The sequence below is a fragment of the Theobroma cacao genome, chromosome 4 (assembly GCF_053813885.1).
Source record: "Theobroma cacao isolate CCN51 chromosome 4, ASM5381388v1, whole genome shotgun sequence".
Classification (NCBI taxonomy): Eukaryota; Viridiplantae; Streptophyta; class Magnoliopsida; order Malvales; family Malvaceae; genus Theobroma; species Theobroma cacao.
This window is the reverse complement of record NC_142642.1, coordinates 4,248,122-4,274,779: the sequence shown is the minus strand read 5'-3', so window position 1 is coordinate 4,274,779 and position 26,658 is coordinate 4,248,122. Positions and strand designations below refer to the sequence as shown.

The 26,658-nt window shown below is 33.2% G+C and overlaps 3 protein-coding genes across 5 annotated transcripts; 1 reads left to right on the top strand and 2 right to left on the bottom strand.

Moving 5' to 3' along the window:
- Positions 1 to 6,609: 6,609 nt before the first annotated feature.
- On the bottom strand, positions 6,610 to 9,265 carry LOC18601222 (NC domain-containing protein-like protein). The gene is made up of 2 exons (XM_018119654.2): positions 8,931 to 9,265; positions 6,610 to 7,409 (listed from the first exon to the last, which is right to left on the bottom strand). Exons 1-2 carry the CDS (start codon positions 9,097 to 9,099, stop codon positions 6,760 to 6,762), a joined length of 819 nt encoding a protein of 272 aa, XP_017975143.1. The 5' UTR covers positions 9,100 to 9,265; the 3' UTR covers positions 6,610 to 6,759.
- Positions 9,266 to 9,934: 669 nt separating this feature from the next.
- On the top strand, positions 9,935 to 10,762 carry LOC18601221 (uncharacterized). Its single transcript, XM_018119669.1, has one exon. The coding sequence runs from the start codon at positions 10,005 to 10,007 to the stop codon at positions 10,467 to 10,469; it is 465 nt and encodes a 154-aa protein (XP_017975158.1). The 5' UTR covers positions 9,935 to 10,004; the 3' UTR covers positions 10,470 to 10,762.
- Positions 10,763 to 13,441: 2,679 nt separating this feature from the next.
- NBS1 (nijmegen breakage syndrome 1) lies at positions 13,442 to 25,776 on the bottom strand. Of its 3 annotated transcripts, none has more exons than XM_088805584.1 (13): positions 25,465 to 25,776; positions 25,278 to 25,334; positions 25,087 to 25,195; positions 24,591 to 24,679; positions 22,489 to 22,619; positions 18,456 to 18,502; positions 18,255 to 18,363; positions 17,399 to 17,485; positions 16,013 to 16,184; positions 14,629 to 15,026; positions 14,197 to 14,258; positions 13,952 to 14,054; positions 13,442 to 13,865 (listed from the first exon to the last, which is right to left on the bottom strand). In XM_088805584.1, exons 1-13 carry the CDS (start codon positions 25,499 to 25,501, stop codon positions 13,815 to 13,817), a joined length of 1,452 nt encoding a protein of 483 aa, XP_088661710.1. In that variant the 5' UTR covers positions 25,502 to 25,776; the 3' UTR covers positions 13,442 to 13,814. The 3 variants fall into 3 exon arrangements, with proteins under 3 accessions (XP_088661710.1, XP_017975091.1, XP_017975092.1); XM_018119602.2 differs by having other exon boundaries at positions 24,964 to 25,195; positions 25,465 to 25,775; XM_018119603.2 differs by having other exon boundaries at positions 24,964 to 25,195; positions 25,278 to 25,360; positions 25,465 to 25,773.
- Positions 25,777 to 26,658: the final 882 nt, after the last annotated feature.

Sequence of the window (26,658 nt, the reverse complement as noted above, 5' to 3'; positions counted from 1 at the left end):
GTAATGAACATACTTAACAATAAAACAGCTCATAATCCCAATTACTAGCCATTTTCTATAGCTAAAAATCAAACTTAATTCATCACTTACCCTAGGGTTCCTTTGTAGTTGAATTCTCTTCCAATAGCTTCCATAGAAATGGGATAATTCTCTCTTTCTTTCTCTAGAACGCCCAACTAGTGAGAGAAAGTATAGAAATAAAATTTTTCAAGGGTTTTAAGGAGAGAGAGTGGAAGAATACAAGGGTTCTAGTCAAAAGGGCTCAAAGGTATGAAAACTAGAGCTAGAGAGAGAAAATTATGCAAGCTCCATATCAAGCTTCCATGGAGGTTGGAAGCAATGTGAAAGAGAAGAAGAAGAAGAAGACAAGCTACTGGAAAATGGGAAACGAAGTTGCTGGAAGAAAGATATTTATAGCCAATCTTATCTATTCCCTTAAAATTACCAAAATGCCCCTCCACCAATTAACTTACTCTCCTCTAACCCTTTATGAAATCTTTTTACTCCTTTGACACCGGGACAAGATCCATAATGGTCTAGACATACTCGGGTTCATGAAAACTTAAAATTTTAATTCGGGGTGAAAAATGACCATTTTGCCCCTATCGTGAAAATCATCAAAATTTTGGTTTCCTTTCCATTTTACCCCTAATTTCACCATCCATTTATGCCTTAGGCCTACTTGGGCCATAATATTGTTAAAAATCTTACTTTTATGGGAGTACTAAGAAAATGACGAAATTACCTCTGATTAGGGATATCGCGTATACTTCCCTTTACGAATCTATAAAGGTCAAGGTCTCACAACTAAACCCAAGCAAGCCTATTAATCTGACATGTTCATCATTCCATCATAAACTGCTAAGTCACATTTCATAACTTAGGATCAAAATAATATTAAACATTGCCACCTCATACTGGCATACTAAACAAGTGTATATACATTGTCTACAACATGTATCTTAATAATTTACATTAGGTTTGTCTATACACAACAAAAGAATACTCGACTTTCAGCGAAAAGACTCGGACAAATGTACAGCTACTGAATGTTGAGACACCTACCAAGGGTCGAATATACGAAGACATTTCGACCTAGTTACCAGCTGCCTCGTGATTTGAAAACATGAAGTTGAAAACGGTGAGTATAAACCAGTGAGTGAACAAGGAAGGGAACAAGCAATAATAATGAAGGATTTAAAATCATGATGCACTTGTTTTAAAATAATACAATTTAGTTTCGTTTACATTAAAACCCCTCATTAAACCCTTAAATAATTAATCATTTGAAATCATGAACCCATACATAACAAACAATTTGAAAAATGAAAGCTTCAATGATACACAAGCAAGTCAAATGCGACAACGAAGAGAGAATGAATTTTTGCTGCAACGACGTTGGGATTTAAGTTAGTAGCCGAACGAGGGTTTCTCAACTGGCTGAGGGTTTCTCACCAAACCTCCTCATTTTAACTTAAATCATTTATTCCGTAATGTTGGAAATCCATGCTCAAATATGGTAGCAAAGAAGTGGAAAATAGGGTAACAATTGATCAAGATGTGAGACAAAACAGAAAGTTTTTCGCTACAGCGAGAATGAATCTTGCTGCAGCGAAATTTCTGCCCCAAGACAGAAACTTTCTCACTGCAGCGAGATTCATTCTCACTGCAGCGAGAATGCTATAGTATTTTCTTGCTGCAGCGAGTTTCCAGCCAGCCACCCTCCAAAAACCAGAGAGTTTCTCGCTGCAACGAGAAACAGGGCATCAATGAAAATTTTCCCTACTTCCCAAAGAAAACTACCTTACTGAAATGTCCTAAACCAATAAGAAACACATAACAACTTCCCAAAGTTTAACATACCGAATTTCACATACATTACAACCATATACCATTACTCATAAATTTCTTATAACACACATGTTTACGTATGTATATATATATACATATACCCATCATCATCATGCACACCATCCCATCATCACCAGCTCATGCGCATTCCCTATTCGCACACGGCTAGGTCATCACCGATTTATGTGCACTCCCTACTCGCACATAACCGGGTCATTATGGATTCCGTACTCGCACATAGCCCAGTCCATATAATTACACAATAATATATTCGTACGTATATACATATATAAACATAATGTAGCAGTATAGGAATCCATAATAGCTACATATCACAACATAACCCATTTCTCAAAAGCTTGTTCCCAAGGCACTCATTTTTAAGAAACGTTGTATAAAATCATTCAAACGCTTTGTACAAACAATCACATTCCCCAAAATGAATTTGAAATGCAGTTCACTCACCGGTATATTGTTGAGCCTTTAGCTGACTCTAATTCCCCTAATGATCCAATTGGGGTAATGGGGCTTCGTTATAACCTAGAATCACATTAGCATCAGCATTATGTTAATTCACACACTATAAACCCTAAAAGCTATCTTTTAACTAGCTTTCAATTACCATTTTAAATGGCTATCTATGTTCACTACCTAATCACATTAGAGTCAATACACAATCTCAACAATAAACTCACAAATCAATCACTAAACATTATCAACACTTAAAACTCAATTCTAATTTACTACTCACCTTGATAGCTTTGTAACTTTGAAATTCTTTCCAACAGTTCCCAAGCTTATTATAGGGCTTTCTTTCTCTTTCTTTCTCTAAACACTTAGCTAGTGAGAGAAAGTATGGAAGTAGGATTTTTCAAGGGTTTTAAAGTGAGAGAGTGAAAGAATACAAAGGTTCTAGTCAAAAGGGCATAAAAGTATGAAAACTAGAGCTAGAGAGAGAAAGTTATGAAAGCTTCACATCAAGCTTCCATGGAGAATGGAAGCAACGTGAGATGGGAAGAGAACAAGAAGAAGAATCTACTGGAAATTCAAGAAGCTGCTGGAAGGAGCAGATATTTATAGCCCAAGCTTATCCACTCCCTTAGAAATTACGAAAATGCCCTTAGTAAGTTAGCTTGTCCTTCTCCACCCCTTTATGAAATCTTTTTTTTTACTCTTTTAACACTGAGGCCAAGTCCATAATGGTCTAAATATACTCGGGTTCACAAAACTTAAAATTCTAACCCAAGGTGAAAAATGACCATTTTGCCCCTATAGTGAAAATCATCAAAATTTTTGTTTCCTTGTCATTTTACCCCTAATTTCATCATTCATTTATGCCTTAGGTCTACTTAGGCCATAATATTGTTTAAAATCTTACTTTTATGGGCTTACTAAGAAAATGACGAAATTACCCCTAATTAGGGATATCGCATATATTACTAACTATGAGTCTATAAAGGTCAATGTCTCACAACACATGTGGCATCTGGTAAGTTTCCATCCCATTCATCACTCCGCTGAGTTCGAATTATATTAGCTTCCGCTGGTGGTACTGGTTTCCCAATCATGTATATTTGGGATCTGTGCAGGCACGATGATGCCATTTACATGTGTATAAGGGTTGCATGATACGAACCCACTTTGATGGCCAATGTATGGCCTTATGAATATTTGTGTGGACAATGAGCCAATGATGATGTAATATATTTGAATTTTATTATAAATATTTGACCATTAATTCCCTTCGTTATGTGTTGTGTGATTTGAACTCTGAGGCTTGCTCAGGTCTCGTGGGCTTTGCTTGCTGGCTCATGCGTCAACCACGGACCCTCGGGTTTTGGGTCATGACAAATGTGGTTCTTTTTGCAAGAATCTCCTCTACTCAACATTGTGGTGGTGACTAGCTGCTGGTGGTGGCTCTCATGGCTTGACTTTAACTTGCATCTGCTGGATCTGCATTGAACGGCTTCAGTTGCTAACGTGAAACATTGGATGTACCTTTATCCACTTAGGTGGATTAATCTTGTAAGAGGTACATTTAGTGTTTCACAAGATTGATCCACCCAACTGGATGAGGGTACATCTAATATTTCACGTCAACAACCTAAAGTCGTTCCGTGCAAATCCAACAGATGCAACTCGAAATCAAGCCATGACAGCCACCATCAACACCAAGCAACACACAGGCTATTGCATACTTGAGCTAAAGGGCATAGTCTGTGATAGTTGACATTAGAGCGGACTCTGGATGTACTAGCAATGTGCCACTAAGGACAGTGAGCCTTTGTTGAAGTGGGGGAGGATGTCACGATCTCAGTAGGAAACCATGTCAATCCTACATCATATGCTCCTAACGTGTAGAGCCATAAATCTCACATTAAAGAGAAGCTCCTAAAGAAGAGTGAAGGGAAGATATCATGGTCTTATAAGAGAGCCATAAATCATACATCGATTGTGTACTAGAGTGATACTGAATATTTAAAGGTTCACAATACCTTCAATTAGTGAGGTGCATTTTGTGGAACAAAATCGTGAGCAGGTCAAAGCAAATTATATCTCATACGGATTGGTGTGAACCGTAACACCCTACTTCTCAACAATTACAAATTCCTACCATGGATTCTTAATAAGAACTACAAATTTAACCCTTTTTTTTTCAAAAAACCGTGTATTGTTTTCGAAAGGACATTACAAAAAAAAACTACCATTCAATTGTTGTGGATGCCCTTGTCAAAAAGAAGTTGACACTCCCTGTTCAAACCTAGTGACATAATCAAACAAATTTACAGCTTACGAAAACAAATCTGGTTTTTTGTTTTTTTTTTTAAGATCAAATGAATTTCATTGTTCTTAGAGGTTGAGAGTCCTATTCAAACCCAATGGCATGATCAAACGGAATTACAGCTTACAAAACATATTTAATTTTTTGTTTCTTTTTTTTATTGATCAAATGAACTTCATTGCTATTAAAATGTCAACACAATGTGGCCTAGGCTTTCAAATATACCCACATCTGAAACAATTTCAAGGCTAATGGCACTCTGGAAATGTGAGATCTTGAAAACACGAAAACAAGGGAGAGAGAAACGTGGGAAAAAAAATTAAAAATTTGATTTTTTATTTATTAAATAGTAAAAGTTATATATATTTATTATTAAGTCCTTAAAAGAATTTAATTTTATCTCATTAACAAGATGGCACATTTTAGTGACTTAACTGCCAATGCATCAAATATAATCTCAAATTTTAAATACTCAATTCTATAACATCTTTATAAGTTTAAAAATATTAATATTCACCAATTGTGCAAGACATTCAAAATTTAATTTTTAATATTAAAAATTATGTTATATAACAAAATAACTAAAAACATATGTATAAATCAAAATTAATAATCATACACGATAAAAACATTTCACATTAATAATTAATCATCTTACAAATATTTATCATAAATAATAAAAATTACTATGAAAGTATAATTAATCATCCTACAAATATTATCCTAAATAATAAATTTTTTCTTTGATTCTTTGGAAAATGTCTTAGGCTCTTCAAGAACATACAACTTTTTATGTGGTTAACAAGTCTTTTTCCCATTGACATGTAAAATATTTTGTATTTGAAATACATTTTCAGTCTTCCTAATAAGTATAAGTCATAAAAACTTTTTTCGAAAATTATTTTACGTCAAAATAAATGAACCCTACATTAGTATTTTTGCTAAGAAATATTATAATGTAGTTTTACTATTCACAATATAAGGAATATTATTTATTTTTCTCGTAACAAACGTTCAAAACATGAATACTTATATCATAATAAACATAAGTATTTAAAATAATATAATATTAGTAAAATAAAATTTAATATTTAAGAAGGTTACGTATATAAACTTTAACTATTTATACCTTTCAAAAGTCATGAGCATATTAACATATTATTTTAAAATAGATATTAAAATAATTATTGAGTAAAATGATATGGGAATTCTTTTTCGTTTTTTATTTTTTATTATGGAGCATTTATAATAATTTCATTCAAAATCTAAACAAATTAAAATAGTTAAACACACAAATTCTCAATGAAAATTCAAAAAAAAAAAAAAGAGATGTTGCTGAACGTGTTGAAAAAATTTAGAAAGAATTACTTATAAGGGTAATGTACCAAAAATAATGAGAAATTCCCAACATGAAAATTATTAGTTATTAAGATCCAATCATAGTTGTTAAATTAAGATACACACCGTATATCAAAATCTTATTTTTAAATATCAAGTATTATAAGATACAATGAAAACTTTTAAAATTGATTAGTATATATGTAAAATAAAAAATAAAAAATTATATTTATTAATTTTTTGAGCATTGGCAACCCATCCATGGAGGGTGGAAATTAATAGAATTAAGGATTATATTTATTAATATAATTAATTAAGGATTATATGGTATATATTGAAAAGATGATTTTATTTTTAATTTGAACTCTAAACGTGCGTCTTAATAATATATAATTTTAAATAAGATAAACATTTTCATGTTAACTTAATTAAAAGTTAAAAAATATTTAACATATCGGAGTAAAAAAAGTGAATTCTAAATTTTTTCAATATTCTTTTTGTCTAAAATCTAAACCTTAAAATTGAAATCTATAAAAAATAGTTTTTCATATTCTAACTCAAATTAAAATAAATTTTTACTAATTCAAAATAAAATAAATAAATAAAACGAATTTTTATGTATATCATTGCACCATACATATCACTTATGTACCATATACTTTTAATATTTGAACAAATACAGTTCAACATATCTATTCATATAATTATATATATATATATATATATATATATTGTATTGCATAATGTATAATACAATATTAATAACTACAGATCCAGGTATGAAAATACTAATTCTGTACTCCAGAATCGGAAACAACCCTTACAAGCCTTTCGACAAGAACTTTTTCTACATCACGTCGAACCCCGATGTCTGAAACCAACCGACTAAAACAATACATTCCAAAACCTACAACGGCCAGGCCGCTAAAGCTAGTTGTCAAATATCGTAGTGGTGAAGAAACAATGGCACTCGCAGCAGCTAAGAATGATGTCGCCTGCCCACTTCGACCCACACTAATGCGTGTCGTCACTAGTAGACCAGTTTTACAATAGATTGCAAAGTCTTCACAGTTGTTCTTGAAAATGTGGTAGACACCAAAGCCGTTCCGATGAAGAAAGAAAGCACGATGAAGAACATCTTCTGATGAATCAGAAGCAGCCATAGTACAGGTTCCTCCCCTAGCTTTGGCAAGAAAGAAAGAAAGTGAAACATCATATTGGAATAGGTACAAATCGCCATCAGCTAGGAAGCAGTCTAAGCAGGAAGAGATGACACCACCAAGCCTTGATTGATCATCACCACATACAAGGCAAGGACGAGGTGAAAGATGGGAGGGAGATGACCTGAAAATGATACCATCTAATACAATACCAGAGTTGATTTCTCGCCCCCCTCCTTGAGTGAAGTGGATCACCTTTCCCTCACCTACATATATCCCTGATATCATGGCACAAAGGTTGATGAAGTAGTGATTAGGAGTGCAGAATCATGTAAAGCTTAAGTTGTTTAATTTTCATCCTAAGCCATTTTAAACGCAATTGGTCAACCATTACATATATGTTGGTCCTATAATCTAACAGATAAGCTAATAAACTTCATAAAAATTGAAAAATCATCAACAATAATTGAAGGTACATGTGTCTGGGATAAAAGTAGATTATTAAGCTGGAAGTTACTGAATGATTACATCTCAATGCAAGTCTTTATTAATCGGAATTGTGATTAACACCCAATTAGGCATTGTAATTTGAGAATCAAAAAACAAAATGCCAACATGCAAACATCTACGAAAAAGTAAACTACCAAAAAGAAATATCCACATAACCCAAAATTTTTCCTACACATGGTCCTACATGCTGAAGCTGAGGAAAGAACAAAGAGGTTGCATGATTCTGTCAACCCTCGGTCCCTATCTTCCTCTTTCCCACTCTCTTCCTTTGTCTCTTAACTGATTTATTTGGATTAAGGCACAAAGGGGAGGATAGAGAGCCACAACTTGATCGTGGGATGGGATTCTTTTAAGATGAAATGGTTAAGCATCTGTAAGATATTTTACAATTTAGAGGAGGATATGAATCCAACTTACCTCTGCTGCATTACATTTGAAAAAGGGTTTTCACCTTTTTGGTCATTTTGTTCATAGAGATTTGAAATTGAACACTCTTTGAAAACTGCTACAGTAGATCATAGTAACAGGTGTTCCATTCAATTGCATCTAGTAAGTAATCATCTAGCTTATGTTTTCTTCTATCTTGAAATACATGCATCTCTCAATCAATCTCACATATTATTTTCCCAAATTGCTTAAGTTGGAAGTCTTTTGAGGCCCTATGTTCAAGTTGAGTCTCTCCGACCATTATCAATTTATCTTTGGTTAAATGTCTTATCATAGCATCAAGCCCAAATTCCAGATCGTCAACAAATGACAAATAACAACGAAAACAAATCACAACCAAAAAAATACTATCTTATCTAATCTAATAGATTAAGGGAGGATGCAAGCAGCTCGTGTCCACCCAGCTTCACATGAAAACATACTGTTTTCCAGTAAGCTGATTATTCTTGCAAGTTGCAATGGATCAGTTTTGCAGGGCAGATATTTTATTCTCCATTCTCAATCTGTTTTCCACATAAGACAGATTAAATGGCATTGCTTTATCTCTCTCCTAAGATGATACTTCCTTCCCAAATCGATTCAAGTTATGACTTTTAACACGATTTAGTTAGACATGTATAAATCCAATAAGAATATGTAACACTTAAGCAATGAAGATTATTAATTTCTGATTCTGATATTTGATCCAACACTCACCCAGACACAGAAATAACTCAACAGGACAAAAGTTATTAGATCAGAATCAAATCGAGCAATAATTACATACATATGTTGAGAACTTGAATGCAAGAAGATCTTTGTTGAAAAGGAAATGCAGGCAGTTAAGTTAGTTAAAATCGAACCGTGATGCGCATAGATGTAGGCGTGCCTCCACGAGTAGATGTGATCGCCAGGCTTTAACTCTTCTCTGGAAATCCTGTTCGACAAAACTCCCATTTTCAACAATCGATTTCTTCGCTCATTCCCATTTTCCTCTTCTACTCCTTTCCCTATTTCTTCACTCATTCCCATTTTCCTCTTCTACTCCTTTCCCTATTTCTTCACTCATTCCCGTTTTCCTCTTCTAATCCTTTCCCCATTTCTTCACTCATTCCCATTTTCCTTACACATTAAGCATTCCGTTTGCTCTCCTTCAACGTCGCCTTTCCTTTTTATTTATTTAATTTTTTATAGATGAAAGTTTACATTTTCTCAGTTATAATTTTTATTTATCATTTTAAATATATTTATTACATATTAATAAAATTTATTCAATTTATAAATAAAAGTTCTAATAAAAACAATTGACTTTCCTTGAAATGAATTTTCATTATAAATATAATTAAGAATTATATAATATGTAAAAAGGTTTCTACGTGCACGAATTGCATTAAATATTTTTTTCTTAATTCTATCAATATTGAGTAATTTATAGATTTTAATTATTTATAAATTAATATTATAAAATTTAGAAAAATCTACTAGTATTTCGATAATAGCAATATTGAGAGTGTTTTCATTTTGAAAAAGTGGATATTATTTTAAAATTAAAAATAAAAATTCAATTTGAAACAAGATAGGATAAGATAATGGTTATATTTCCCGTCCTTGCAGGGAAATTTATTTCTCCTCCTTTTCTTCCCTTTTTTTATTTTTTATCGAATTCGGGTGAAATTGACGTCCCTTAATTTACTTATTATTTGTGATATGTGGTCCCAAGGGCATGGAGTATGGACATTCTCGTAAAAATGAAATAAAGTTTTGCTCCAGATTGAACATTTTGTGATACTACAAGGACTAAAGGTGCAATTATTCCAAAAGAAAAGAAAAGAAAATTTTAGGAAGAAAAGGTTTATAAAATCTGCAGTGGCTATGTGTGGAATGGAATTGTAATCGCTGAGGAGAAGAAATCGCGAAACGAAATTCTTGTGAGAAAAATGGGGAGGTGGAGTGCGTCTCTGGTTGCGATGACAATCCTGGCGGTGGGCCTCCTCTCAATCTCAGCCGCAGCAAGACCCTGCAAGACCTTCCTCGTCTCCTCCTATTCCTTCTCTTTCCAAAACCCTAACGACCCTTCCTCCTCAGCCTCCTCCGGATTCGTCACCGTCTTCACGGAAATCCGCCAATTGAATCCCATGCCGTCCGATCCCAAGCTGTCCTACGACTTTAGCTCTCTCCGTCAACGCAGCAGGGACATTCTCAGCGTGGTCGTCGCACTCCTCTTTGGCGTCGGCTGTGGCGCTCTCACTGCCGCCACCATGTACTTGGTGTGGACCCTCTTCTCCGCCCGCTTGGAGTATCATCGCGCTTGTTTGGAGGATGATGAGAGCGATGAAGAATTTAGCCCTAAGAAGATGGGGTATGTAAAGATTCCTGCCGTTAGCGTTAAGGAAGCCCTTTGATCACATCATATAATAACAATAATTCATGGATTGATTGTTGTGTATTTCGCAAACTCATGTTTATGCTTGTATTAACTCTTTTCATGATATGTAATCTAAATACTATTGTAATACTTTCGATGCTATTTGCTGTGTGCTTTCTTCTGATGTTTCTGTTAATTTGCGATCCTCCGCATCCTGGGATGCAAACCCAAATGAAAAAAGATAAGGAGTTGTCTTGGGAATTGATGCATCGATTATTGGAATTGTGTGGAAAAAACATAGTAATGATATCAGGAGTTTTATTGTGTGTATGTTTTGTAATAGATTGTTTTTCCTTTCTTTCTATGTGATAATGTTAGAAATAAATCCTCTCATTCATCTTTTAAGATTATTAATACTTACTTATTGACCTTATCATTATTTGATTGTGTAGTGATAATCCCTTTTATCTGTAGTAATACTTGTTTGTTCTTGTATGTTATTCATTTGATTGAGTGCTGCTGCTAATGATTTGTACTGTCCATCATCTACTGTCATCTGCAGTTCTTTGGCATAACATGATCTGGTATATGAAACAAAAGACAGTGTTACTATGTTGGTATGTTTTGGTGGTGCGCTTGATTTAATCTTGATTTCTAAATCTCTTTATTGTTTTTAATTTAATATATATATATATATATATCAGTGCTAGTAGGCATCGGTTAACATTTCCCTTTAAAAATAAAAGCCAATACCTCAGTTCACATATGTTGTTTCTACAAACCTTAAGTTTTGTTGTATATCCAATTATAAAATGTGTTATAAAAATATAACAGCCTCCTTAATATTTGGTTGTACTTCGGAATTGATTCAACACCTCACCTGACCGGTGGGACTTTAGGCTGGTTGGATACTACAGTCTTCATGCTAGGGAATGGTTGTTTATTGGAGTTCAATGAAGGGATGATATATGGTATGAGGCTTAGTTAGCATCGAAGCTAACATGTTTGAGTCAATTTCTTATATCTATGTTTATTTAATTTAAATGAAGCTGACCTGTTGAAGGAGGTGTATGAATTGTTAAGGTGATTGTGAAGTCTCTACTGCTCTATTGTGGGTTTTGCCTCTATGTCTGGTTCATGGCCCTTCCTTGAATTCATTGTCTGTTGTTGATGATGTGTTTGCCCCTCTCTCTCTCTCTCTGAGGATGATGATGAGAAAACGGTAGATATATTGTGATGATCTTGTGGCTCCTTAGAGCGTGCATGTGATATGTCAAGAATTACAATTTTCAGCCATATGTTTAACTGTTTCTTAAGACTTTAAAGGGAAAAAAAAGTTTCTCTTTTGGTCATTCTGATTTGGTTTTGCACTTCATCTATTTAATGCTTAGGCTGCTTGCAGATACCTTATTTTAGTTTCTTTTTTTCCTTTATCCTTTTGTTTTTACTTTTTTGTCGGTTGCAGTGATACCTTGTTTTTGAGTTTTTAATTAGGTCATTTTTAGGTATGTTTTGATATGGGGTGATTTTATATGGTTTCAGATTGTTGTGGTAGGGTCTCCTTTTGAGGTGATGGGGAACTGTGGCATTTAGCAGTAGTATCATAATGATGGAATCATTGGTGGTTGCCTGTTTAGGTCTATTTAATTTTTTTATTTCTTGTTTTGTATGAGTTGAAAATATTTAATTCCAGCTGCACATGTTACATGTTAGGGTGCTATTGCAATAAAATAGGATGCCTTAGGTTTCATTTGGTGGTCATTTTTGCTAGTTGCTTTTTGTTATGTACACAAAAGCAAATAAAAGTGAAAGAGTTATATACAAAAAAGTTTGTTATTATTTTAAATGATAAAATGCCTGATTTTACTTTTTAATGAACTCATTATGTTATAATTAGTGTTATGTTTTAATTATTTTCCCCTTTTAAATTAATTATGATGTGATATTGTTTTGAACTTTTTTATTTTTGTTTTCGCAGCGACTCTTTAATAAGTAAAAAAAAAAAAAAAAAAAGATCCGCCATAACTTAATGTTCTTCTTCATCATTTTATTTAGGCTTGAATAACAAAAAAATTTATTAAACTATGTCAGTTTATATTGTTGTGGCGTCTAAAGAAGCTTGATTTGTATTAAAAAAATTTCTATTTATTTATTGTGCTCATTCAAGCCCATAAAACGTAAAAAAAAATGAATTGACGGTTATCAGACTTAATGTCAGCATTCTTTGTGCGTGTGATATAATTTGATTCTTAATTTTTCATTGTAGATTAATAGTTTAGGACTTACATGGATACAATATATATATATATATATATATATATATATATATAAAATCAAATGTTAAAAGCTTTTTTTTAATGTAATGAACATGTATAAGCTAATCTAGTAGGGTAAGCCTTTTATGTACTTTTTTGGTCAATTTGGTCCCCAAAGCATTAGGTGAAGGTTAGGTCTAGCGTTGTGAATAACCTAAGCTTATCATGTTGTTTAGGCTCGATTCATGTTTGGTTAAAGTTTTTAAAATGCTGTTTTGACTCGATTAATGTTCGGTTGAATTCAAGATCCAGATCGAGTTCGATCATTTCATTTAAACTAATTAAACGATTTTAAACAAACAAGTTTGAAAAAGAAAAACACCGTAAGTAATAATTAAAGAAAAGAGTTATAATATTATTAATTTATTTTAAATGATTTTTATGGACAAATAATACACAAGTTAGTTTGTGAACATACACTAAATGAATTCTAAAATTTAATTTAAAATCGATCGTTTAACTTAAACAAGCTTACTTATCATTAATTGAGATTGGTTCACTCTCACACTTGAGGCTGGGTTCAGGATTACATTTGGGGGCCTCGATCAACTAAGGAAGAGTTGGCAAAAGCTAATCCAACCAAGGGAATTTTTTTTGGCAACCCAATTGACTTAATAATAGTCAAATAAAATCCATGATACAAATTATTTTCATGCATGGAATAGAATCAATCAGTTTCTTAATCAAAGGAAAATGAATACTAATGAACAAAATTTAGTGATTGCAAATACTGAAACATGGAAAGAAATAGTGTTAAGGCCAGGTGAAGGATGTTCCCTTCTTGTTTTAGCTGTTGCTCAAGTCATTAGCCTGTTGTTGAAGAACTTGACGTGTTGCATAAAGCTTTTACATTTCACACTTCAGTTATCTCAACAAAATGATGTTTTCACTAGCTCTCCATGGATGCTGCTTTCAGTTTTGTAACGCTAATATCCCGGATAAGTGAAATGTCCCAACTACTATAAAGCCTTAGTGCAATGATGCAACTCTTCTTACTTATGTGTCTCTATGTACACAGAGGAGCATACTAATGATAGAAAAAGGAATCAACTAATGCTTCACCTTTGTCAACCCCGAGCATGACGTCCACGAAGAGAACCAGAACCACGCTGTCTTCCCTACATTATTAAATGGGAGACTAGGTTACTAGGGATATATCATCAAATCAAATCCAGGAGAGAAAAAAAGTAGTCACAATCCTGACCTTTTCATTGTTAAACAGGTCCTCTGCAATAGCTTCCATTTTCTTTCTCTTTTTCTCCTCCTTAACAGACTCAGCCAATTCCTCACTCCCAAATTCGTTATTTCTAGGATCCAGAAAAGGAAACACATCAACCATGCACATGCAGAGACACACACACACCCACACAAAACAAATACTTTACAAGAATATCCAAACAAGTAAACATATTATGAAATTCAAATAGAGCTCTGAAATCTGGATCTCACTTGTAAGGATACTTCGAAAATGGAACAAGATTGTCGAAGCTATTTCCTGACTGAATGCTTGCCTATATGTATAGATCATCAAATATAAGTTAAAAATAAACAAAGAAACAAAAAGACTTGGGGCATTTAATATTCCAACCACACATAGCATGAGGGGAATTAGCAGCCAAAATGAACCCTGATTTTCCAAGTTATATGTACTTGGCAAGGAATTCCTAGTAGACAAACTACATGTGTTGACATGAGAAATCAGTGACAAAATAAAAAACCTCATTTCCATGGTCAGATCCAAAAGAAAAATAGAAGGAAAAGGGCAGAGTGTCTATGTCTCAACATTTTTATTCACACAAAGGCCAGAAGAATTAGCCAACATAAAATAATGACATAATAGGAAAATGAAACCTAAGGTTGCATGAATATAAAGGTCATTACCTTGCGAAAGCGCTTGTAGTTTATAAGTCTTTCGTCTGTTATAAAGTTAGTGGTGGAAGGTAAATTTACATCTCTAACAATTAAAACTTGGCTACAAACAATATCAGAATTTCCATATTCAGACTCCTCAGCCTTATCTCTTCTTGCTGTCAAACAACCATTATCATCTCTAAAGATCACCTGGCCATCCTCTAATCTAGTAGCATCATGATATGTGGATACTTCTGCTTTGCTCACATAGTTAGGGGCTTCCATGGAAATTTCTTCTCTGTTTACACAACTCCGGGCTCCAACCTTACCGGTAGAAGCATTTGCATTAACTGATGTAGCGGCTTCATGTTCCTCATCAGAATCTGCTACCACTGTTTCGTCTGTGGAGCAAGAAGAAGAAACAAGTACTGCAAAGAGATATAACTCATTAACTTTAATCTTACAAATATATTCATAAATTATAAGTAGATGCTATCTCCAAGAAACAGAGAAACAGAAAACAGTAGAGGAATGAGTTCAAAAAGAAGACAAAAAGTCATATTCCAGTGTGTATAGCTCAAAATATTCGAATGAAACTATCTCCATGCATTACAAATTGTCAATATTGAAACTGCAAAGCTGATCTAGAAATATTACAGAGGATACAGTGGCATAGAATATTTGTAAAGGTATGCGTCCTTTACAAATTTTTATAGATAAAGTACTTTTATTTAAGCAGAAAAAACAATTATAAAGTTTATTCTAAAGCAAACTTCGAAATGTTTGGTGAATAGAATATTAAAATAACCCAAAATCTTATGTATGTTAATCCAAACCCATAGCTAAACTCTCTCTTCCATCCTCAAAAGAATACTATTGTGGATTTTAAACGTATTTACTCCAGTTAATATTTATCTTTATTATTGATTTGAAATTGTTCCTATCCAGATAGATGATAGTTTTAATATTTTAAAATTTTTTATCTAGGAATGATACATTCATTTGAAGTATGAAACCAGGTGGAGCAATTCTGTAAATTAATGTCACTGTAAGTTTGCACCTGTGGAGAATTCTTAATAGAGAAACTTAGAGGTTGAGTGTGCTCAAGGAATTCTATTTCCCTCTCTGAGGAGACATAACAACTATCAAACCTGATGATAAACAATATCTAACAAATTCAAACCCAAGCAAGTATCTTCATAGACATTAAGTCAAACTAGGATTACTAGTTTTAACCAAAAAAAAAAAAAAGGATCACTAGATATGATGGGAATGATACTAGTAAAACAGCAAGTCCCAATGCTGCTTACACTAAAAGTTAAAAATCATGTTGATGAACAAAAATAAAAAAAATCACACGAGATATCAAGCTGTGACAATGTGCACTTGTCCAGAATATAATACGAATACTTACCTGAGGATGAAATCAATATAGATTGATCCAAATTTCCAGATAAAACAGCACGGATTAACGCCATCTCGTTCACTGTACATGACAAACCTAGTTTATCTAAGTGATCAAACTTGTCTGCTGATCTTGCAGGGATGACATATGCAAGATGAATATTTTCTCCACACTTAGAGGCCTACAAGGAAAATGTTCATTAGAAGGCCTACATGTAGATAACAGATTTGCAAGCTTATCACTCTAAGCACAACTAATAAATAAATAGTAAAATGCAGAATTTTAATTATTGGGATGTTTTAAACATATTTCCATTGGCAGAATTAGATTGGCATCCATCAAATAAACTCAAGCACTTGCTACACATACTGGCATTCCATCATACCTGTAAACCAACATTCTTGCAACACCACTTGAAGGCCACAAGGAATACTTGGTCCTGTTCCCAAATTTTCTCCCTAATCATTTTATTGCTTTTGTGTATGACACATTACTGCTTATAGAAAAAAGAATCAACTATATCTAACAACTCAGCTAGAGAGGTTTGATGGTTTAAACTTTAAAGCACTATCTCACCAAAGAAAACATCCCACTTATTGCCTAAGCAATCCAACTTGTACCCTTCCTTTTAGGACATTGAAAAATAGACAGTAGTTTAAGGAGCATACTGGACAAAATTTAGCAGGAACAACTCTTTTCTTCACGTTCACAAGGCTTGCCATCATTCGTTCTTTATGCACTGAAAATGGTTTGAGACCATAAAAGGAAGACCTTTGGTAATCTGAGGTAAAATACCAAGACCATTCTTGCAACATTCTTAATCCCATCAATATGGAAACATTGCATACTGCTAAGCATCTTGTTTTTGGTACACATCTTGTGTAAAAGAAGACCGTCGGTAATTTGAGGTAAGACACCAAGACCATTCTTGAAACATTACCAATCCCAGCAATAAAGTAGCATAGCATATGCTAAGCATCTTGTTTAATTTCAACCAAGAGATCTGGTTCAGATGATCAAATCTAAGTTTACCTCCCAAACCTATGCCGGGGGTCCTGAGGGGTTCGTGGGTGGGATGGGTGTATGAACTTTTAGGATAATATTCTAGGGTAAAACTTTTGTCAAAGGAGCAATTCTCGGTATTTTCATCACAGTAATGACATTGTGTTACAATACATCATAAATGCATGATCAAGCACATCAATAATGTTCTGTAAGAACATGTACAACATATCAAAAATATCAAGTACAATCAAACAAACCAGAAAGAATATGTATGTAATTGCAATGATATTCTGTTAACCATTTTGGGCATACCATAATGCCAAGACAGTTGATATTTTTTGGGAAAAGAAAAAGAAGACAAAGAGGAATAAACCATTAAGCATCAAATACCTGGCTACTTGAACAAGTATCTTCAACACAGAAACTCCTTGAACCACTCACTTCCAGTAGCGATTGCAATCTATCCCCAAAATTGTACTGCATCAGACAAGGAAAAATAAACATCTGCAGTACTCATTTCAATGTTCCCAGATACAAATTAAGCTTAGCGACCGCACATTATGGTGTAGAAAATTTTCTTTTACTAATTATATTACTCCAAAGGGATTAACAAAAAAAGCTGGGATATAATACAAAGGATATCTAGGTAAGAACAGAAGTTTCAAAATTTAAACTTTGAAATAAAGATTAAGTGCACCACATGATAACTCCATAAAACTCTAGAACTGAAGGATATGACTAAATACTTGAGTTTTTATAACAAAAAGATTATGCTTTAACTAAATCTTCAGGAGCTAACAAGGAATTCAAAAAATTTTGTATTATCAAAATATACGTGCAAGCATACCACTTAAAAGTAGCAAAAATAAAATACAGGTGCCCTCTTAGTTTAACATGCTCTTTAGGTCAATTTGGTGAAATTCTCTTATAGTTGCTTATACAAGAGTCCGTCTATTTCATGTCCTTGAGTTTCCAACATGCCAATGTAGCAGCAAACTGTCCAGAAAACCATAACATAAAACAGAAATTGAAAAGATTAAATGCTTTCCCACAAGCAAGCACACCAACATCGACATATGCACATGAGAATGTGTGAACATAAAGTAAAATCTCCACAGCAAAAGATGCATATATAAATGGCATCAACTTTCTTCTTTCCCCACCCATTTACTGTGGATTCTGGACAAAAAATAAATAAAAATAAATATTAAAATCTTCAGAGCAATTAAAAGTAAGAAAATTTCACCATGTATGTTGATTCCAACAGAAAGGCATATCCTTCCAAACAGTTTTCACGAGTGTTAGCATCTGAAACTTCAACAGAGACTCCATCTACGATAATTGTTGGAACATGGCTAAGGGAGAAAATACAAACACTTTTACTATGGAAAAACTTCATGAAATGTAAAACTAAACCACTACATATAACACTAGAAATACTACTTACGAACTGTAGCCAGGAAGCTCAGTGCGGATGCTTTTCTCTGCAACAAACTAAATAAAGCACAGCAATAAGTGCAATTCTAGGGAAGAAGTATAACTAAAGTAGACAAGCAACAGTTTTGAATTTGATCCAAAAATAAAACAAAGTTGTAGTAGTTTGACCTCCAAATAATATTCTTGAATTGTTTAAAAGTAGAAAATTTATTCCACAATCAATCTACTTGCATTAGGTATGGTAGCATATATTAGATACCACATTGTTTAACAGTAAGTGATAGGGAAAATTATAATCTTAATTTAGTATCATCTTCGCAGGTTAAACACTCCCTTTTACTAAGTTTCTAGCTAACAGAAGCATACATCTTGCTAATTTCTTTCACTTTTTTGCATTTTATAGTATATTTCAGTTATTCAAGAGACTGAAAATTTACCTCTTCACGTACCATCAATTTCAAAAGATTTATGAAAGGAAAAAATTAGGCCATTTGAATTGAGAGGATTTTTACTATATTCTGTTTCAGTATTTTACTCCTACATGTATGTCTTTGCAAAGTGACTACTTTCGGAGGACAAATATGGATAATGAATCTCAGCGCCACTCAACAAAAATCAGGATTGACTACAAATACAAAATGCTAATAATCAAATGTTTAATAATGAACAGTTTTCTATTAAATTAACTATTTGTATAATTGAGCTTAATGTAGATTACTTGACTTCTTTTTCATGAAAAAATATAGAACAATTTTACAAGCATACTTAAGTTAAAAAATATAGAACAATTTTTTACAAGCATTACTTAAATAAGTTAAGCTTGTCTATCCCTCTTGCTGCTTCAGTACACAACTTTTTATATTTATTAGTAATCCAAATATAAAACCACTCTATTTCAAGGCTTAAAATGCCCGCCAAACATAAGCAAAGTATCTGGAAGAAGGGAAGAAGCTTTCACTAAATGTTCCAATTATTTAAGTTCTCAAATAAATCATATAAGCTAAGAAGTATTAGGCAAATACAGGATATAAGCACCTTTTCAAACTATTTGTCCTTACTGGTTGACTTGTTGAAGGAATTTAAAGTGGTGACTTGAGACTTAAAAGCCAGTACAGCAAATTTTAAGCAACAAAAACCATAGTTTATTAAGCTCATTCAATTCAGCCTGAGTTGAAAGGGTATAAAGGTTATGTTCCTCCAACTCTTTGTTCCCTTAAAGCACCTGTGTCAGACACATATCTGATGGACATGGGTATGGAATTGACCTCCAAACATATAGAAAAACATTAAAAGAAATTGAACATACCCGTGCCCAGCACTCAATCTTGACTCTAAAATAGAAAAATAAAGGAAGAATCTTGAAACTCAAAGGTTGGTTCCAGGTAAAAAGATAAAAAGCAGAGGGCTGCATAGCATGATTCAGAATTTTAATCTATATTTTGCTGAGCGGATTTCTTTTTAGGCTTGTTACTTATTGTTGGTGCATTTAAATGCAGTATTCATTCCTCAAATTTCCTTTAATTACCAGAAATTAAGTAAACTGACTGACACATTATTTGGAGAATAAAAGGCAACTAAAACTACTATAAAGATTTACTATTGTTATTTTCTCGCTTTAAAAGCTGAAATTTAATTATGCAAAAAACAAATTTTAGAGTAATATTCATCGTTGTTTTCTTACAATCATGAAAATTGTTGCTTATAAAAATATCTATAAACTTATCTGCTCATTCTTGGAATACACATTTGTAATTAAAAAAAAAAAACACCTATATTCTTTTAAAAGTAAATATGAAGCCAAAATATTTTAGAGCATACAATGAGCCCAAAAACAAACCGTACCATAAAATAATTAACCAGTGTACCCTGTCCCCAAATCCATACCACATCCTAGGACATACCACGTTCCAAGTAACTATAATCCAAACTCTATAACAGCCATATGACCATCTTGATAAGATTTGTAATTAATTGGTATCCGATTCAAGTTAATAAGGTAACTCCTAGTTAGAATTGAGTTAAAAATACAATCTTCTAATAGGATTATGTGAAGATATCTTTATTCTAGAAAAATCAAAGATAAGCACTCTTACCTCTAGTTCTCTCTTTATCCTAATCTTCCTTGGGTAGTGTTATGTGTTTATATCTAATTGTTTATTAGATACTTTCATCTTGGTGTGATTTATGAGTTACTCCCTACATCTCAAATTGAATGTTCACTTTTCCTTTTTGAGCTAACCTCATTATAATGTTCAATTTTCCAAATGGAAAGCATTTCAATGTTCCTTCATTGATATACTAACTTTGGGTGCGCCGCTCAATTTTTTATGACACTTGGAGGGTAAAAGTTGTAAAGGAAGGAACAAACACCCGATTTCTAAACCTTTGTGCTATTTGAAAATTAGACATTCAATTTGGAATGGAGGGAATTATGTATTATTTGTGTATGATTTATCAATTATGGTTGCTATCAACTAAATGATAATATCATTACTTTAATAGTTTATTGAGAGTATTACCTCTATGTAAATACTAACTTCTCGAATTCGGTCTTGTAGGTTTGAATTCTAATATAATCCCAGAAGTTGAGCTTCCCCTGAAAACTTTTATTTTCACTTCCACTCTCCTTGTATTTGGTATGTATCTACTGGTACCACAAGCAAGGCAAGATGGAAAGTTATTGACTTGTCAAGCTAGAATACTGTCCAAAGATATCAGATTGCCCATTTCCATGATGTTGCTTCAATCAACTGGTCTCTCAAAAGTTTGATCAGAACAATCAATCTAAAATGGCGACATATTCTCTGTTGGATCAAGTAGCACAAGAAGGCCATTCTCAATTAAAACCATTCAAATGGTTGAGGAGTTGAATAGCTTGTCACCATGTCCATTGCAGAACTAAAAATTCCTCTATAGGAAGAAGTGGTCTTACCTATGCCCAACCTTTTACACAGGTACTTTCAAAAGATACAATGTGAAAAAATAAAAATAAAAATCCTTAGGCTCTATTTTTTTCAAATTCAACCTTCAAGGATATTAAAGGTTCAAGAAGAGTTTTTACATGCATGGCGACATTGTAGGAATGGGGTTTGAAATGCCAAGTAAGATTTCAAGAGAAGGCTCCCTCATACCAATGTTGAGGACAAGGTTGTTCTAAGGAGTGGGTGATGTTACGTGTTCATCTCTATTTAATTAGATATTTCTTATCTTGCTGTGATTATGATATATCTACTCCTTGTTTATGATTTATCACATAGGATGAGATATAATGAACTAGGAGCTAGCATCATATGTTTCATACTTTCTTGAGAGTGTTAGCACAATTCAAAGACTAAACTCTCCAATTAGATTTTGTAAGTTGAATTCTTATAAAAATTCCAAACTGCTATCATTAATTTGGCAAACATCAGGTAGCAACATTGTATGAATGGGGTTTGAGATGCCAAGGAAGATTTCAAGAGAAGGCTCCCTTATTCCAATGTTGAGGACAAGGTTGTTCTAAGGAGTGGGCGTTGTTATGTGTTCATCCCTATTTAATTAGATATTTCCCATCTTCGTGTGATTATGATATATTTACTCCTAGTTTATGATTTATCACTTAGGCTGAGATATAACAAACTAGGAGCTAGCATCATATGTTTTATACTTTCTTGAGAGTGTTAGCACTATACAAAGACTAAACTCTCCAATTAGGTTTTGTAAGTTGAATTCTTATAAAAATCCCAACCTGCAATCATTAATTTGGTAAATATCAGTAGCGACTAAGATCCCTAACTTTTGGAGTGTGGAAATCTTGTCGTCAGCAAATAGCTTTTTAATAGACAAGACAGACTAACAAGCAAATCAAGACCACACAAAAAACACAATTCTTGAAGGTTTTGAAGCAAAGAGATTCATGAAACAAGGGCATTCAAATCATCAAGATAGGTATATTTAAATAAAATTATTTGCCTACATATTCAAAAAATATTAATTTTGATTTTGCAATTTAACATCATGACTAACATTAAACAAGATAACATAGGGTCTTTCACAATCTGTACCTCAAGCCAACTACTATGTAAAACAGGTTTCTTAGCCACGATTGCGTCAAGAAGATCCCCTTTCAGAGGCATTTGTTGATCAATGAGCACATGCGTACACTCTTGACTGAAAGCATGAGTAAGACGAGCACCTTCAATCGAAGGAAATCATATCGTTACCCAGAAATATAGAATAAAGTTGGAGTTATATATAACAAAAAGAACTGTCCTATGCTCAGAAGTGCAAGCAGTGCCTAATGCAAAATCATTATTTAATTTCCAAATACAAAAGGTGAAGAATAGAAGGTTATGATAAGATTTCCACCACTCTACCATATTCCCCTATAAAATATTGTTTTTAACAGCATCCCAACAACCCAACAGCCTTCCAAGTACATTGACATTGGATTGCTCAAGCAGTACCCAACTTCTTTGATTGAGCCCAACTAAAACAGATGTTAAAGTAGTAACGATTTTGAGTAGCTTTAGTTGAACTCTAAGACTCAAATGATGAGGTCCGTAGGGTGAATATCACATGAATATAATCCTATTCTTCCTTAGCTATTCTTTGCTTCTTTTTTTTTTTTCAGCATAATACCCAAATAAGCCCCCAAACTCAACCAAAAGTGGAAATAAGCCCCTATCTTTTATTAAATGGAATTATGGATATAAACTCATATTTCATCACAGTTGTAACCATTAACTATGAGAATTGGTGAAATAGAGTCCAATGGAGATAATGAGGCACTAACATTTGTTATCTAGCATAGCTGGCAGCCACATGGCAGTCATTTATTTGAAGAAAAATGCTGACATGGAAAATAAAATACCACCTGAAAATGTTAGCTGGCAAAAGCAGGATTGGCCCCAAAATGATTTTGGGTATTATGTCCAACACATGACTTACAACATGTATATGAAAGGAAAACAGAAAAGAAGGCAAGAATCTGGACTAAAGAAAACAAAAGGCAATGAAAAAAAGAGAAGGAAAAGTATTTGAAAGAGATAGTACATTCAAGAATTTGCCACAGTTGAAGGCATCCAAAAACTACAATGTTAAGATTCATTTGGAACTAGAGAGAATCTATGCAATCTGGACCGATCAACTTGACAGATTTGAAAGAGAGTATTTTGGAGACTTTCTGAGGGTGGAGTGTAAGGTAACTGTGAATCTCAAATTTCTCAATTAATCTGTTTGATTCTCTTTTTTCTTTCTTCTATTTCCTATAATTTTACAACTCAACAAATTGCTTTCTTTCTTCTATCCTTTATGCTATCTAATTTCTAATCTCCTTCAAATGAAAAACCCTAACCCCCTTTCTTCTTTTTCTTGGTCAAAGCTAAACCCTTTCTCTTTCTCTTCCTCTGATTTTGATCCTCTTTTTTGCTCCATTTTTTATACCATTTTTTCTTTTTTTATTTTAATCTCCCTTCGCTAGAAATACTAAAATGCATATTTGTTATCCACCTAATCCAGAAAAACAAGTCAGCATTTTCTACTGACTAAAACAGCCAGACAAGCAGAATATTCTGTGACATTTAAGTCCTGATTCCAATAAACTATGAGTTTACATCCTCAATTCCATGCAATAAAAGATGGAGGCCTATTGCCGTTAATAAATAAGTTCAAGGGCTTATTTGGGTATTATGCGTTCCTTTTACTCCCCTTTCAGAGTTTCAAAATCCTTAATTGAAGATTTTCAGCCTCAAGTCACCTAGTTTTAAGAGCACTGGATCGTTGAACATGTGCAGCATTCGAATAGTTCACTTTCTTGCTAACACCAAACAATCAAATAATGACAACCTTTCACAAGGCCCAGATCTAGGAAGCATGCTAAGCAAACTGCTCCGGTAAACAACTCGAACAAAGGCAAACAAATAGGTAAACCTTTAATGCCACTTGAAGATAGAACAAAAGAACTCCAGGTCCCAAATCTGTCACATTAAGTAACAATAGGACGAATCAACAAAATTTCTTTCTTTTTCCTTATCTTATTTTTGGAGGCAACATTAACATATTTTCACATATAGATAAAAGGACAAACAAAACACAAGTTTTAAGGTGAAATTATAGGGAGAAACCTTTGCGAAGATTCAAGCTAAACTGATACTTTTTAACTAACCAATGGATGAAACTTTGTCTTGAAGATGATGATTCACCTGGGAGACCTCAGCACAGCAGATATAGAATACAAGCGGAACATAACAGAACCTGCACAGATTCAAGAGGTAGAAAATAGAGGTTTATTAGATGAAAGCATTGAGCTTTCTAGAAAAAGACTTCCAGAAAAAAAAAATTACTACATTCACATTATATTTATCTCTAAAAGTTATCATCCTCTACACCGAGGTAGAGTTCCTAAACCTCACAAGAGGATGTAGATGATTGATACTTAATTCACTGAATTTAAAACAAGCAAATCACTCAGAAGTGTTTTGGAAACTTGTAGAAAATGTGAGAAAAGTAAAGACAGAAGAAAATAAATTAATAACTACCTGTAAGTGGCATTGCCAGCTCCAAATGAAAGCAGGTTCCCATCTTCTAAAGATGTTTCTTTATTTGGAAACTCATGTACTTTTTTCTTTGAACTGAGATTTTTTTTAACTAGTGTTCCGTACTTTGACAAATCTTTGATTCTAACTTGAGAAGATTTTGTCATATCATCAACTATTATATCTGCATGAATTCGAGAGACTCCCTTGTCTTTGTGAACGATAATATCACAGCCTACAACAGAAAAGACAAAAACCCCAATCAATTTCCAGCAGAAAGTCAATAAAACCTTCAATAATAAGAATTATAAAATCACCTTTTCGACCCACTTTATAGGTTCCCTTCCTAAAAATGTAGTACTTGTCTTCTTCACCTACCATTGCCCATACTAGTCAGAATCTGAGTATGTAAATGCAAAATGAAGTGGGAAATGTGGGGTTGTGTTAAAAATTTTATAATACTAGTTACAAGAGAGGAATATGGGAGGAGTAACCTTTACTTACCTGAGGAAGGATCGACGGGAAGCAGAGCCCAAACCATAGTTTACTACCTATCTATGGATAATAAGTAATTAAAACCAAATTTCCAAAGGTTATTACTCCAAACCCTGTTCTAAGCGTAAACCCTGTTAGAAACTGCAAAAACTAAATCTTGTGCAACCTTTAGATTTCGGTCTTTGCTTTAAGCCGAGAAAATGGCGGACAAACTGTGGAGACTGGAGAGACTCTCCGGAATCAAATTAAAATGTAAAAAAAAAAAAAAATCTAAAGGGCAAATCGGGCTTAGAACTAAGAGGCCCGAAAGGACAAATGAAAAAGGAAAGTGGGGAAAGCAATTTTGCCACTATAGTATTTTGTGAGTGCACCATAGATTAGTGATACTAATTATCTAGTGAGTTACATGGGGTATTGTAGATCATTTGATATTTTTTGGATTTAATGTGTTGATGGTTAGATTAAGTCCAATTTTGAATTTCATTCTTGTACTTTTCAAAATATTAGATTTAAGGGTAAAATAATTAAACCTTTTTAAATTTTAATCAAATTTCACTCAAGTCAGTAATTTTCGAAATAGACAATAAGACCCAAAAGTGAAAACACCATTAACAAAAAATATGAAAGGACTAAAATACTCTTTTTTCTTTCTCTCTTATTTTTTTTCTCTCTCAAACAATGTGGTCGGCTGGCGGTGCTCCCATTTGTTAGCTGACCACCCCACAGCAGGTGCTCTCCTTCCTTGAGAGCACTAGATCGGTGCTTCTCTTCCCTGGCTTGAGAAAAATTATTTGGCAAAAGAAAGATAAAAATTTTAAAAATGAAAAAAAAATGATTTATATAATGGTATTTTTTAAAATTAATAAAAAGTAAAATTATCTTTTCGATATTGTCACTTCATCAAACTAACGAAAACATTAACGATTGACTAATGACTAGACTTATGTGTCCAGCAAATGATATTTTTTGAAACAGGGCAAATTCTGCAATAAGGTCATTATTTTTTACCTTATTGTAAGGTTAATAAATAAATATCGTTTAATTTACGAGATTAAATTGTGACGATTGATTTAAAACTGATAAAGAAACATGTAAACCAGTTCAACCGGTTAATAAAAAAATAAAATTAAAAAATCAAGATAAATAAGAACTCTCTCTAATAGAGGAGTCAGGGAAGATGAGGACTCTCCCCAACAGACTGTG